Source organism: Canis lupus, chromosome 2, assembly GCF_011100685.1.
Source record: "Canis lupus familiaris isolate Mischka breed German Shepherd chromosome 2, alternate assembly UU_Cfam_GSD_1.0, whole genome shotgun sequence".
NCBI lineage: Eukaryota > Metazoa > Chordata > Mammalia > Carnivora > Canidae > Canis > Canis lupus.
The window spans coordinates 75,107,635-75,122,903 of record NC_049223.1 but is presented as its reverse complement, the minus strand read 5'-3'; the positions used below and the strand labels follow the sequence as shown (position 1 = coordinate 75,122,903).

Genomic DNA, 15,269 nt, shown 5'->3' with positions numbered 1-15,269 from the left:
CAGGCTATCTCCATGAGGGTTCCACATCTCTCTCTGGTTATTTGGCTAAATGGTGAAACAGGCAGTGTGTCTTCACAGACCCCCAGACTTCTCTTTCTGTGATGCCTACCATCTCAGCCTTTCTCAAAAACTTCTATGGAAAGTACAAGCCATCGAAAATTTGGGACCCGAGAGAGGGCATTAAAAAAAAAAGAATGAAACCCAAGTAATTCTTAAAATGTACACTAAAAAGTTTGAGAAAACTGCTCTGTCCAATTTGCCACAAATAGTTTACAAGGTCTTTGCTCCTGGCCCATGGGTCGGGGCTGTAAAGTTTGCACACTCGTTTGCACAGTGCACACTTTGCCCCCACTCTGTGTTCTGAATCAGACAGACACAGCCCCTGCCTCCCTGGAGCTTCCACCCAGTAGAGGAGACAGTAATCAGAAACCAATCATTGTTTAAAATACAGGTTTCTTCTGAGTCCCAGTGCAGAAATTTGTTCAAATAGGTCAGAGGTAGGATCTGGAAGTAAATTCTTTTCATAAGCCTCCCCCAATGAATTTGATGAGCAGTCTGGTTTGGAAATTGTGACACTTCTTTGACTTAGTTTCCTCGCCTGTAAAATGGGAATAATGACACCCCACGGGAATACTTGTAAGGATTCAATGAGAGGAAGGGAGCTCAATACATTTTAATGTCCTTCCTTCCTTCCTTCCTTCCCTCTAAATGTGAAATGAAAGGAAAAGCTTTATTTCCTACTGATGGGAACTGAAACTTTAGGTCACAAGCTGCGCGCTATTTTGAGGTCAGCAAGTCCTTCCTGATAACTGAAATCATAGTCCGTGCTGCCCCAGACAGGGTTCTCCAACTTTTTTTTTTTTTTAATGGATTCCTGTCTATTTTTTCGGGTCCCTTACACTATAGCTACTAACAACCACGAAAATGGCAGACTCTACCTAATTCCTTCTTATCTCAGGGATCACGAACTCCTATGCCAGGAGTTTAGTATAATATTGGGTGTGGGTGGAAAAAGGAAATGAAAGCATTTACCTAGCTCCACTGGTTTGTCTCTAGGTGGAAGGCAGGGCCCAGTGCTGCCCCATCCTTGGAATTGTAAAGAAAAGACAAATCTAGAATTATTTTTTAAAAAGATTTTATTTATTTATTTATTTATTTATTTATTTATTTATTTATTTATTTATTTGAGAGAGAGAGAGCATGAGCAGGGAGAGGAGCAGAGGGAGAAGCAGACTCCCCCCTGAGCAGGGAGCCCAACTCGGGGCTCCATCCCAGGACTCTGAGATCATGACCCAAGTTGAAGGCAGACACTTAACCGACTGGGCCACCCAGGCACCCCTAGAAATCTAGACTTCTTTGTAAAATTTCCCAGCTTTTAAAACCCTGGGCCACAACTATATGAAACAGACCAGGAAACCTATATGAAGTGGATAATTCTCCAGAAAAAAAAAAAAAAAGCAAAAGAACTTAAAAATTGGGGTTGCCCTGGTGGCCCAGCGGTTTAGCACCGCCTTCAGCTCGGGGTGTTATCCTGGAGACCCGGGATCAAGTCCCACGTCAGGCTCCCAGCATGGAGCCTGCTTCTCCCTCTGCCTGTGTCTCTGCCCCCCTCCCTCTCTGTGTCTGTCATGAATAAATAAACAAAAATCTTTTTAAAAAAATGGACTCCTATAGAGTTGTCAAGTCTAAACAGACTCGTTATCACAGAAGAAACATAGATAGTAGTTGTAGAGCCTCCCCTGTAGATGGTTTCTTAGGGAAATTCTTTCCACCTTAAAGTCGGATCATACCAATGCCACTGAAACTACTCCAAGGCAAAGCAAAGGGAGGAAAATGCTATTGATATTAGTATAACACTGACATGGTAACTGGATAAAGATTGAACAACAACAAAATTACAGACCAATCTGATCTATGAATATTGACATGACTATCCTAAATATTAGCCTAACCCAAGAGCATATTAAAACAAATAAGGGCCCCTGGGTGACTCTGTCGGTGAAGCATCCAACTCTTACTCTTCCCTCAGGTTGTGATCTCACAGACATGGGATAGACCCCTGCATCAGGCTCTGCGCTCAGCACGGAGTCCACTTCAGATTCTCCCTCTCCCCTCTCCCTCACACTCATTTTCTCTCTCTCAAATAAATAAATAAAATCTTTTTAAAAAATTAAAAAATAAAGAAGCGATGTCTAAATGAGGTTCACTTGGGACTGGCAAGATACTCAGACTAATAGGATAGGAATACTCAGACTAATAGGAAGGATACTGGCAGGATACTCAGACTAATAGGATAGGAATACTCAGACTAATAGGAAGTCATTTTCAACGGGAGGTGTTTTTCCCCTAACAAGACACTCGGCAAAAAAAATGCTAAACATTCCACAGCACACAGGACAGCCTCCCAAAGCAAAATATTATCAGCCCCCAAATGTCAATAGTGCTGAGGTTGGGGAACCCTGGACTTAGTCATGTTGTAGTAACAACTCCCAAATCTCGGTGGCTGAGCACCTCAAGGTCTGTTTCTCACTCACCTTACATGTCCTTTGTGGGTCTGCTCTAGGTCATCCTTACTCAGAGACCCAGGCAGAGGGAGGCACCACCTATGCTGCTAAGATTTCCAGGACGAGTGCAGAATATCACACTGGCCGCTAAGCTATGTCCAGAAGTGACAGCCATCGTTTCCACCATCTTTCATAGACTGCACCTAAATTCAAGGGGATAAGGAAGTGCAATCCCTCCATGTGCCTGGACACAGAGAACTGGAAATATTTGCTAACAGCACCAAAGACTCCAAAAGCAATTACAACAGCCTGGACCCCTGGGTAATCAATAAGGCCACCCAGTTTCAAATCCCACACTTCCTAGCTGTGTGCCTTTGAGCAACTCACTTGACCTCTCTGTGTTCTGTTTCTTCCTCCAAAAACGAGGAAAACCTATCAACGCTGCAGAGCTATTATATAAGGATATAATGAGTTAAAACATATAAAGTGCTTAAGACGGTGCCTAGCATGTAGACAGAGCTCAGGACATATTAGCCAGATGTTGATGATGAATAAGGTGAAGTACTCCACGTGGAATGGCATTTAGTAAAGGACTGTTGTTATGGCTGAAGATTTTTTTTTAAGATTTTATTTATTTATTTGACAGAGAGAGAGAGAGAGAGAGAGAGAGAGCACAAGTGAGGGGAGCTGCAGGTGAAGGGAGAGAGAAAAGTAGGCTTCCTGCTCTGCAGGAATATGATATGGGGCTTGATCCCAAGACCCCGGGATTGTGACCTGAGCTGAAGGCAGACGTTCAACTGACTCAGCCACCCAGGTGCCCTATGACTGAAGCTTTGAGGGAAATGATCATCCAAGATAACCCAGCTGGTAAGTACAGCATGGTGGTTAAAAGCCTGAACTCTTGGGGTCTCACCTTGGCACTGAGAAATACTCAATAACGTTAATTAATATTTGGAGAAGATTCAGTGTGGTTAAGAGTTGGATACTACCTGGGTTTAAATCCTAGTTCCAGTACTCACCAGCCATGTGGCCTTGGGCAAGTTACTAAGCCTCTCTGTGCTGTAGTTTGATCATCTATAAAATGAGAATCATAATAGGACACCTGCAATTATGAAGATTAAAACACAATATAAGTAAAGCCCTAGGGACTTGGTGGCCAAGTGTCAGGCACATTATTAGTGCCCTGTGTTTGGCATTATCTGTAGCCAAGTGTTTGGCACATATCAGTGCATGTGGTTGTTAGCTATTATTTTACCACACCCTAAGCTTGCCACACAGAGGCATCCAAAAATAAAAGAAAAACAGTTCGTTTCTCTCGGCCTAATTAAGGCAGGTGAGAAGGGAACACAGATACAAATTTAGCAGTCCTTGAACCACAGAAATGTTTGCAATGAACCTGGGAATGAGAGAAGGAAAAAAATGGGAAACTTTTCCTATCTGCCCCAGGTGGTCCTAGACGTCAGTGAGAATTTCCATTTGTTCTAGCCATGCCTGCAGCATAGGAGTGCAAGAGAAGAGACCGGCAGAGGAAGCCCAGTAAGCAGAGGCAAAAGGCATTATTCCCAAATCAGAGCTAAATTAATCTCCAACTGCTGGTTTCCGCCAAATCCAGCCCTCTTAAGCGACTGCAGTTTCTCATCCAACCAGACGGGGGCGCTAGATTAAAAGTCTCGCTCTTGGCAACACTAAGCTCCTATTTCACCTTTTCCTACTGACCAGATGTTGTTCCAAACATTTTCCATGCATGATCTCATATTGCCCTCATAGTAAAACCCAACAGAGTAGGGATTCTTATTCCAATTTTAGATATGACCAATATGAGGAGAGAAATTGAGCAACTTGCCCAGCAGGCCATACTTAATATTTGCAGGACTGGGGCAGAAGTACACAGGGAAGCGTACTTAAAAAGTTATAAATGAGAGGTGGTTCAGTCAGTTAAGCGTCTGCCTTCAGCTCAGGTCATGATCCCAGAGTCCTGAGACTGAGCTCTGCATCAGCCTCCCTGCTCAGTGGGGAGTCTGCTTCTCCCTCTCTCTCTGGCCCTCCCACTGCTCATGTTCTCAGTCTCTCAAATAAATAAACAAGATCTTTTTTTTTAAAAGTTATAAATGGAGTTCATGAACTGTTACATAAAATACAGTCTGTGGGACTACCTTGAAAAATAAACCTGGGCAGCCCCGGTGGCACAGCGGTTTGGCACTGACTGCAGCCCGGGGTGTGATCCTGGGGACCCCGGATCGAGTCTCACCTCAGGCTGCCTGCATGGAGCCTGCTTCTCCCTCTGCCTGTGTCACTGCCTTTCTCTCTCTCTCTCTCTCTCTGAATAAATAAATAAATCTTAAAAAAAAAAAGAAAAGAAAAATAAACTTTCACAATGACCTGAAAGGCCTTAGAGGGCTACTTGGAGCTATATATTAGAAGGGGGTGGAAGGTGGAAAAGCAGGGCAGTAGCCCTCCTCCCCCTTCTCTTTGCACCGCTAAGTGTGTTCCCAGGCAAGCTCAGATGTCCTAACCTGTATACTCACATTCTGTTCTAAGGTTTCAAAACCGAAAACGTCCATCAGGTCTCCAGCATAGTGAATCAGAAAAGAGGCACAACAAAGCACAACATCATCACATTTCAGAGGACTAGGGACCAAGAGAAAAGCTCAAAGCTTCCAGAAAGGGAGGTGGGACCCATGCAAAGCATCAGGAATCAGAATGGCACTGTACTTCTCAAAGCTAGAAGAAAAGAGCAATATCTTTTTTTTTAAAGAGCAGTATCTTTAAAATTCTCAATGAATTGTATCTTCAGTTAAATTACCAATTAAGTATCAGAGAAAAGTAAAGTAAAAAGTAAATTGTCAGTTGTCACTTAGCATATGGTAGTGTGGTAGCCAGCCTTTAATAAATCCTCTTGGTATTTGTACCCTGACACAGTTCCTTCACACTTTGAGTATGGCTGACCTGTGGAATCATGAGGTATTCCAGAATTGACAGTATGTGATTTCTAAGGCGAAGTCATAAAAACACATTGTGGCTTCTACCTTGCTGTCTCTGCTTAGGTGAAAGCCAGCTATTTCCTAAGGACACTCAAGCAGTTCTATGGAGAGGTGTATATGACAAGGAAGTGAAGCCTCCAGCCAACACCCTGCACCAACTTGCCAGCCACATGAGTGCTCCAATTTGGAAGTGAAGCTTTGAAAGACTCTAGAGAGAACTGAGCCAGAACCAGCCAGATACACCATTTCCAAATTCCTGGCTCAGAGAGACTGAGATAAATACCAAACTCTTGTTTGGCCATTATGTTTGGAAGTAATCTGTTATACAACAAAAGATAATTAATACAGATATATTGAGGAGGAGGGGGAAAGGATCCACAGCATTTTCTAGTTCTTTCCATCAAAAAATGCCATCAATACCTCCACCCTTAAATTTGGATTTGGCCATGAAACTTGTTTTGGCTGATGGCACATTAGCAAAGATTATAGGGGCAGAGGGTTAAAAAGTGTTCATGCAATTGGGTCTTCCCTCTCTTGATCCTAGAACAGCCACCATGTGACTAAACTCAAGTGGCCTGCTAGAGGCATGTGGCCCCATTACCTCAGCAGACAACCAACATCAACCTGACACGTGAGTGAGGCCATTCCAAATTATCCACCCGAAGCCAAACTGGCCCAGAAAAAAACTTCCCAGGTAATCTACAGAATCACAAGTATAATGCCTGGCACATAGTGTTCAATAAGTTAGCAAAGGGTAACAACAATGATGAAAATGACAGGAAAGAAGCCAAAAGTGGGTAGTTGCCTTCTGTAAGGCCTGGGTTAGTCCTGCAATGAGACACGGTCTTTTCAAAGAAAGGCTTCTAAGTGTATCACTCAATTAAACAAATATTTACCAGGTGTTTACTATGTGCCAGGCCCCTGGCCTGAAACTGTGATGGCAATGTAGCAATAATTCGTGACATTGTGCTGTTCTGAACCAGAACCAAGCTCTCCTATTTCACAAAGAATTGAACTAGGACATCAAAATATTTTAAGTAGGCTCCATGCTCAATGTGGGGCTTGAAACAGGTGGATATTTTGAGTTGTATTTCACCAGCCCCCAGTCTTGTCCCCACTCCAGAGCCAGACCTGAAGGGCAAGGAATATGCAGAGTATCCCATAACTCTCTTTACATCCTCTTGTGTTTCCCTCTCCCCACCAGCAGTAAGAATTCATTCTACTTTTTTTTAAAGATTTTATTTATTTATTCATTCATGAGAGACAGAGAGAGAGAGAGAGAGAGAGAGAGGCAGTGACACAGGCAGAGGGAGAAGCAAGCTCCATGCAGGGAGCCCGATGTGGGACTCAATCCAGGGGCTCCAGGATCGCGCCCTGGGCCAAAGGCAGGCGCTAAACTGCTGAGCAACCCGGGGATCCCCCATTCTACTCTTTATCCAAAATCATTTCAACTCTAAATAGTGGCTTCCAATTCTTTGACTTCAATCCACAATATGAAAAACACTTTACATGCACCTGAGTACACAAATCCAAAACTGGAACAAAGTTCCATAAATTGAGACTTAAAAGAGTGATATATTCTGAATTTTAAAATCATGTCCTATTTTATTTTTTTAATGCTAGTCACAATCCTCTAAATGGACTTTAAGACCCATTAATGGGTCACTACCAGCCATTTGAAAAAACTGCTCTGACGTGTCGCATGGCAAGGGGACTTAAAGGTCATGTAGTCCAATCCGTGCACTTTACAGGTGGAGACTCGGAGACTCGAGAGGTTAAACTGAGACTCGGAGAGGTTAAGTCACTTGCCCAAGGCCCCATAGCTAGGAAGTCGGCGGTGCTTGGATTTGAACCAAGACCCGACGCAGCTATCGAACTTTTACCACGTGTCAGCCCCTGTGCCAGGTTCATTATCTCATGTTAACACTCACTGTGATCCTACGAAACATATTACCATTCCCAGTTTACAGACGAGAAAACGGAGTCTCGGGACGGGGAAAATGACTTATCCACAGTGTCACACTGTTAGCAGCCGACCCGGGACTTGTCTCCAGGTCCGGCCGTCCCCGAAGCCCGCGCTGTCGACCGCTAAGCCCGCTGGGAAGACAGTGGTTAGGGAAGGGGGTTTGTGAGCTCCGGGGCCTGCAGGTGCACCTGGCAGGCGGCGATAACGCTGCGCTCCCGACCCTTCGGGGCCTTATCACCGCGCACGCTTTCCTCGACCAACTCCCCAAAAACGCGGGTGGCAAAAGGGCACAGACGTTAGCCTAATGGGAAGGGGGATTCGAATCCCAGCGCCATCATTCACTCGGAACGCCAGCCTAACCTGCGCTTCGGCTTCCACCTGTGGGAGCGGGGAGAGCGACAGCAGCGGCCCGGGCCGAGCCCACGCGGGACTCTCCGGCACCTGCCAGCGCCCGTCAAGCCTCAAGCCCTCTCCGAGCCCCGCCCCCTCCCTCCCCGGGCGCATGCGCCGCACTGGGGCGCCTTTTACGACGCGGCGGCCGCGGCGCGCTTGGCGGCCGGAGCGGAGCGAGCCCTGTGGCGGCGGCGGCGGCGGCGGCGGCGGCGGCGGGGCCGAGGGGACGCGCGGGCGGCGGCGGCGCCATGTCGCACGGCCACAGCCACGGCGGGGGCGGCTGTCGCTGCGCCGCCGAGCGGGAGGAGCCGCCGGAACAGCGCGGCCTGGCCTACGGCCTGTACCTGCGCATCGACCTGGAGCGGCTGCAGTGCCTGAACGAGAGCCGCGAGGGCAGCGGCCGCGGCGTCTTCAAGCCGTGGGAGGAGCGGACCGACCGCTCCAAGGTGGGCCTTCCGGGGCCTGGGGCGGGCGGGCGAGGCAGGGACCTGCGCGGGGCGTCAGGCCTCCCGTCTGCTCTGTGGGCCTCAGTCCTGCTGTTAAAAATAACGACAGCCGGCTTGCCAAGGGCTTTCCCCTGCCCGTCACCTGCCCGCCCCGTGGGAAGAAAACAGGGTCGAGTGTCCCCATTGTGCAGATAGAGGAACTGAGGCCCAGAGAGGGAAAGGGGCGCTTTGGCCCTCCACAGCCAGCATTCTCTTCCAGAGCTTCAGGAGATAACGGAGGATGGCCGTGAGGGCGTTTTCTCTGCTGCTTGACTAGTAGTCCCAATGGCCGCGTGATCCTATCACCTGATGAAGACCAAAGACAGGCTAGGCAGATGGAGCGTGTCCTCCTCCTAGAGCGTCTGCCACTGTGGAGTCACAGAGCTGCTGGACACACTGGGGGCCGCTTGGACCCCACAGGCACAGATTTTTGCACACAGTTTCAGGAGGCTGGTTGCCTGGAAGTTTATTCACGGGCTCCCCCCATTTAGCAACCCTTCCAGAGGGTGGTCTGCAGACTGTTAGCTCCTAAGCTTCCAGCATTAGTAAGTGCTGGAAAACCGAGGGAGGTTGACTGTTTGCACTGCGCTCCAGTCGTAGGACAGGGTGGAAGATGCCTGAAATTGTAGGCTCTCAGCAAATATTTGTTGCTTTCTCCTCCCCACTCCCCATTCCCTCCAGTTTGTTGAAAGTGATGCAGATGAAGAGCTTCTGTTTAATATTCCGTAAGTATCTCCTTGGTGTTGGCCTCAGGCTAGATAGGCTGTACCCAGTTGTCTTCTCAGGACTCATTCATTGGTGGTGTCAGGGGCACACATCTGTTTCTAGAAGTGGGGGGGGAAATTACAGTGTGGTGGGTTTGAGAAGGAAAGCATAATGTATCTGTTGGAAAAAGAACCGAGCAGTTAAGGTAAATTTGTTCGAACTGCAGAATGCAGTTGGGAGATAGGATCTTAGAAATTGTTCTGGTATAAGTCTGACACGTGAGTAGGAAGCCCAGAAAGGGGAAGGGTCTTGTCCAGGGTCACACAGCTACACAAAAGTTCAGACCCAGGTTGACAACTTCTTTTGCATTCTGCAGATTTACAGGCAATGTCAAGCTCAAAGGCATCATTATAATGGGAGAGGATGATGACTCACACCCCTCTGAGATGAGACTGTAAGTGGCAAGGGCTGAGGCCCTCAAGATGCTCCTACTTCTCTTTTCTCTGGTAGCACTTTATTCCAGAATGACACACTTTTTTCTTTTTACTAGGTTAAAAGAAACCTAGTAAACCCCCCCTTAAAAGTCTTGGTCTTGTTCTGCATCAGAATGCACTTATCTTTTCCTGAATTAACGACTTTTTTAGATTAAGCATCTTTAAGGCCAACAGCTTCTGTCTTTTCAAAGTGCTTGCTGTGGCGCCATTCATCCACAGAGCATCCTATAAATGCCAGTTGTTGATGACTTTGCAGTTTTCTTAGTAACCCAGCTGCAGATCTCAAATGATCTTTACGGTTTTTACTCTTGAGGTTAGTTTCCAAATTTACCCTTGTTATTTCACACAGAATCTTTGCATGTGTTTTTTGGACATGGAATTCCTGCCATCTGAGTGTGCCTGCCCTTTAGTTTGCAGAGTTCCATATACCTCTTGCAACACTGGATCTGTTGCCACCAGGGTTAGTGCTCCCATTGTGACAGCTTGCCTTAGTCCAGCATAGCCTTCCTAAGGGAAGGGGAAAATGTTTTTGAGTGCTGGAGAAACAAACAGCGGAAGAAGTTTACATTTCAAAAAAAATTTCTTCCTGAAAAATTGGTCAATTTAAATGAGAGATATAAGAAATTGACACTATTTTTGGAGGTTAGAAAACATGAATTTGAAAGCAAACTCACATATTTAATCATTTTAAGGAAACAGTCCCTTTGAGTTGATGCTTTTGGAGACTTGTTTACTGGGGAAATGGATTGGCTTGAGAAAACTAGAAAACATGTTGCATCATGGTTAAGAGTGGGCTCTGGAATAAAATGCTTGGGTTCAAATTCTGGCTGTACCAACGGTTAGCTGCATAGCTTTCGGGCATCATTTGTCTTTCAGTGTTCTCATGTTGAAAATGACAGTAGTAATAGTATGAACCTTATAAGACCGTGGAGAGAATTGAATGATACTTAACATGGGAAGAGCTTAGAGTAAGTCTGGAACATAATAAATGCCCAGTTGGGGGAGGGCAGGTACAAACACATAGCCCTCAGTTCTAAATAAACACCTTACATATATTACACCTTATCAAATCTAAGAAGTCATCCATTGTAATTATCTTATACACCACTAATAAAAAGACTTTAGCTTATTTAGCTGTGACATGCCACTGACACATCTAGAAAATTTAAATTGGTACTTAATGAAATTTGAACACAGACTAGGTGTTAGATGATTTTACGGAATTATTGTTAATTTTTGTTAAATGGTATCATTTTAAGAGTGGTGTTTTAAGAAGCCTTTTTAGAAATACATAGGTATGAGTAAAGTGAAATGTTTGAGATTGCTTTAAAATGTCAAACACAAAATGAGGGTGATAGGAAATAGGCATAATGTTGATTATTGAAGCTGACTGATAACTAAATGGAGATTCATTGTATTTATCTCTCTGCTTCTATATATATATTTGAAATTTTCCATAGTAGAATTTTTAAAGTATATGTATCTTAGAATTGATTCTATGTAATCTCATCATTGTATGGGATATGTACTATCACTATCCCCACTTTATAAATGAGGAAATAGATACAGAGAGGTTAAATCACTTCCTCAAAATTACACAGCTGGTAAGTGATAGAGCCATGCTTTAAACCTAGAAGTCTGGCTCCAGAGACACTGCTTTTAACTGCAGTGCTATACTGCCTCTCATAATGCTACTCATAAATGTTCACTATTATTATTCTGTGCATCATTCTTAGAAACACTTTGAAGCAAACATTTGCTTTCTTAAATTACATGCATTTTGCTGCCCCTAATGTCTAGGCCCCTCCTGTGTGGGTGTGTTAATAAAACGCTCTAAGAGGTGGTGGGGGTGTGGCTGAGGTGTTTAGAATATGTGAGTTGTAGAGGGGTCAGCTGTTTCTTAGATATTTCTTTGAAAACCTTTTTCTTCATTAGCACTTTACTTGACTTTCCAAAGCCCATTGTGGATTGGCAGCCTTTTGTGCTCTTTTTGAAATGGAAACCCCCAAATTGTATTTTTTTGAAGAATTGAGAGGACTCAATATATAGGGCAATTTTAGACACAAAAATTGCTTGACCGTTACCTGCTCAAGAAGTTATCTGCTCTTATCTCTTAACTCTGTTTATAGGTTTCTGTCAAAGTATTTTTTCCCCCCATGAGTAAGCTGTTTTATTTAACCTCCTCAGCTTGGTCTGAATGTGCTGAGTTGCTGATTTTCTCCTTGCATTTGCTGCACGTGACCTGGTTTGAGCCTCCTCTTTGTGTATTGCTTCTCACGTGATTTTAACCCACTCAAAGATGCCACTGGCTTATGTTGCAGTTCTCAGCTCTTGTTGTTTTAAAGATATTTGTGTATAAATGCCAGTAAAATGCCATTCCTAAAATTTGATAAAACTGAAGGCAGTTGAGTCAATAAGTTCTGAAAAACTGAAAAATATGCACAATGTGATAATGCACATTTCTTGATTTTTCTTCCCTTTCTTTTCTCAGGTACAAAAACATTCCACAGATGTCCTTTGATGATACAGACAGGGAGCCAGATCAGACCTTTAGTCTGAATCGGGATCTTACAGGAGAATTAGAGTATGCTACAAAGTAAGCACTCGGCCTGTCTCCACTCTCTGGCTTCTCCTGAGGAACAGCGGGTGTTCATTTGCAGTGAACATACATGCATTAGCACTTACTGAGCTTGCAGTTTAATTTTGGCCCATTTCCTGCTTAGCGTGAGAAACTAGTTAAAACAGTGGAGGAAGCCTGATCCTTGGCTTAGTCAATTTTTGGCAGAGAAGCAGTGCAAAGTCATGGACTTGTTAAACTTGTAAGCAGTTGACAAATCTGAGTGCGCTCCTAGGGTGGTCTTAAGAGAGATGTTTTCACAATTACTCTTTGCAGAGTGAGCTTACAGTAGGCCACATTACACAAGACCACCTTATGTCTTCACTGGTTCTCTCTTTTTCCTAATGATAAGATTGGTGAGATCAATACTGAACTTGTGTTAGAATCCCTGCTTGGTCATACAGCATTTCTCATTCCTGCTCCTTGATGTCTGCCTTTCCAGTCAGTGTGGCCATGGGATCCCAGTGTTGACTCATTTTTCTCCTCCTGTGGCCTGGAGCAAGATCTGGGAGATGCTCAGTTTCCACTGAATCAATTCTCTAAAAGACAAGAATGGGACATAAGAGCCCAGAATGTTCTCTGACATCTACCTGGGTTTTACCACAAGTTGGAGCTAGAATTGTTGTTTTTGGGCTGGTGGTGAGGTAGTGCTTGAATTCTGACCTGTGTCTTCTCTCCCCATTCCTTTCATTCTCTAGAATTTCTCGTTTTTCAAATGTCTATCATCTCTCAATTCATATTTCAAAAAACTTTGGAGCTGATACCACAAAGGTCTTGTATATTGGCCTGAGAGGAGAATGGACTGAGGTAAGAAGGGGCAGGAAGCATTCCTGACGTTGCCTCCCCCCATCCCCCGCCATATACATATATGTGTGTATATATCTGTATGCTGGATATGGGCACTTTAAGGAAAAAAGAGCATGTGAGACACCACTTGCTCTCAGACTGTGCACAGTTTTTTTTGGTTTTCTTTTTTTTTTTTTTTTCTTGGTTTTCATTACTGTAAACTGTCCATCTCTTGACAGGCTGTAGGTATTTTTAAGGGAGTTGAAATAATACAATTGATATCAATTCATTTTTTTTTTTTTCTCACTTTGAGACTCTTCAACATTTTTGGTAACTTTTCTTGTTCCAGGCACCCAGATATAAGATGATAAACAAGATATAGATAAGGTCTTCTTCTCATAGTGGCACTATTATAGTGGGGGAATGAATTTTTAAAGTTATGGGATGAATCATTGATAATGATCTTTGCAATCATCCTAGGATAAGAGTGTCAGAAGGGGGAAAAGATGACTTCCAGAAATGAACCTGAATAAGGACTACTCCATTGTGTGGTCTGGGAAGTGGCCAGCTGACCCAGCCTCTCACTTTTCTTGCAGCTTCGCCGACATGAGGTGACCATCTGCAATTACGAAGCATCAGCCAACCCAGCAGACCACAGGGTCCATCAGGTTACCCCACAGACACACTTCATTTCCTAAGACTGGCCAGGGCTCCCGTAGAAGCGCTGTGTCTGTGAAGATGTACAGCATCCTGTTGGGGAGGACAAAGAGAGAGAGGGTTCCAGAGAGAGTTGGTGCCACAGCCTCTGCCAAGCTTTGTCTTTGGGGCTTGCTGCAGAAATCTGGCCTATGGACCACACCACCGGGGAGGGTAGTGTGGGTGCTGAGGGACAATCGCGGTTCTCTAGGGCCTAGAAATTGAGTCTTGGGCTGGTCAGCATCTGGCAGTCATTGAATGATGTCTGCCTTTCCAGTCAGTGTGGCCATGGGATCCCAAGTGTCTTGTTGCTTTGTGGCAGGATTTTTGTGTGACTTTTTTTTTTTAATGGAAACTATTTCTTGGGCTGCAGTAAACTTTCTGAAGCCTCAGCATTGTGTTTCTATTAGCCATCAGGAGGGTCTCCAACTAGAAATACTTGTCCCTGCTTGCTCCTTCTTCCTGTCAGCGTTCAGCATTCTTGTCAAGTTGCCCAGCTTGGAGTTGTCTGTCATGTACTAGTGTCCCATTGTTATAGCTAGAGGAGCAGAAATCTCCTGATGCTTCATAGCTTGAGGAGGTCTTTTTACCTACTGCCTTGGTAAGCAGTTGGGGAGAACATGGGCATCATTTCTGTGTTTGTGAGTTGTCCTGGTTGGATAAGATTGGGACTTAGGTAAGATTCCCCTTGGGACATCCTTAATGTTTATTAGCTTCTAACTAGTGTCGTAAGCACAGTGCCAGAAATTGGAGATCTCAGTTCTGTTCATGGCTTTTTATTGACCGTAACTAATAAGCTTCCTAATAAATCTTTGCCAGACTTAATGTTTGTATATTCTTTTGATTTCTTGGTAGTACTGATTAAACTTTCATCACTTTAGGGGGGACTGTATGGAACTTTGAAATTTTTTGTTGTTTTGTATCAGGTAGGTCATAGTGCCACAGTGATATTCAAGACTAGATCATTTTCTCCAGGAAAGGTACAGTGGACTAAAAGTACTCCTACACCCACTCCCCCACGCTTTGTAAAGAGGAAGGTGAGGCTATAAACCGATGTTCCATTTCTCATGAGAGGAAGTAACTTGTGGAGTGACATTTACAAAAACAAGGGAGAACAGATCCCACAGCTCACCAGAAGAAATGAGAGCAAGGAAAGTTAAGTGAGCAGCACATGCAGACCTAAGCCTGGGCTTAAATTTTGTTAAGTCAAGACAGCAATTGGAGAGAATTGAGTATCTAAAATGAGAGGATTTGAGATGGTCAGTAGTCTTTCCTTTGCAGGAAATAGAAACAGTGGATAATGAGAATCAGTGTTGAATCTTATCGTCTTGAGAGAACACTGTTTCTTCAGCCTGTCCAAGGGAAAGCCTGCCACCTGCAAGCTTTGTCTAGCCTCAAGATTTCTAAAATAGAACTTGAAATCAACCAGAGTACAAATGCAATTCTTGGTGCACTAAGGGTCCTACTCCTCAGCCACAGCCTCTTTATTTCAGTTGGATCATTTCGGAGGTAAAAAATAAAGGCTATGTTTTAAAATTTGGAGTAGGACGAAAAATAAAGTTAGAAATCTTAGAGCAGACTATCCCTTCATTCTGCTAATTAAAGCCTAATCATAGGCAGCCTCTGGGACTGGGCTTCTGAA

General features: G+C 44.4%; 1 protein-coding gene across 1 annotated transcript; it reads left to right on the top strand.

The window, feature by feature from the left end:
- The first annotated feature begins 8,063 nt into the window (after window positions 1-8,063).
- PITHD1 (PITH domain containing 1) lies at window positions 8,064-14,452 on the top strand. The gene is made up of 6 exons (XM_038531627.1): window positions 8,064-8,290; window positions 9,011-9,054; window positions 9,411-9,488; window positions 12,020-12,124; window positions 12,844-12,952; window positions 13,528-14,452. The coding sequence occupies exons 1-6, from the start codon at window positions 8,093-8,095 to the stop codon at window positions 13,627-13,629; spliced, it is 636 nt and encodes a 211-aa protein (XP_038387555.1). The 5' UTR covers window positions 8,064-8,092; the 3' UTR covers window positions 13,630-14,452.
- Window positions 14,453-15,269: the final 817 nt, after the last annotated feature.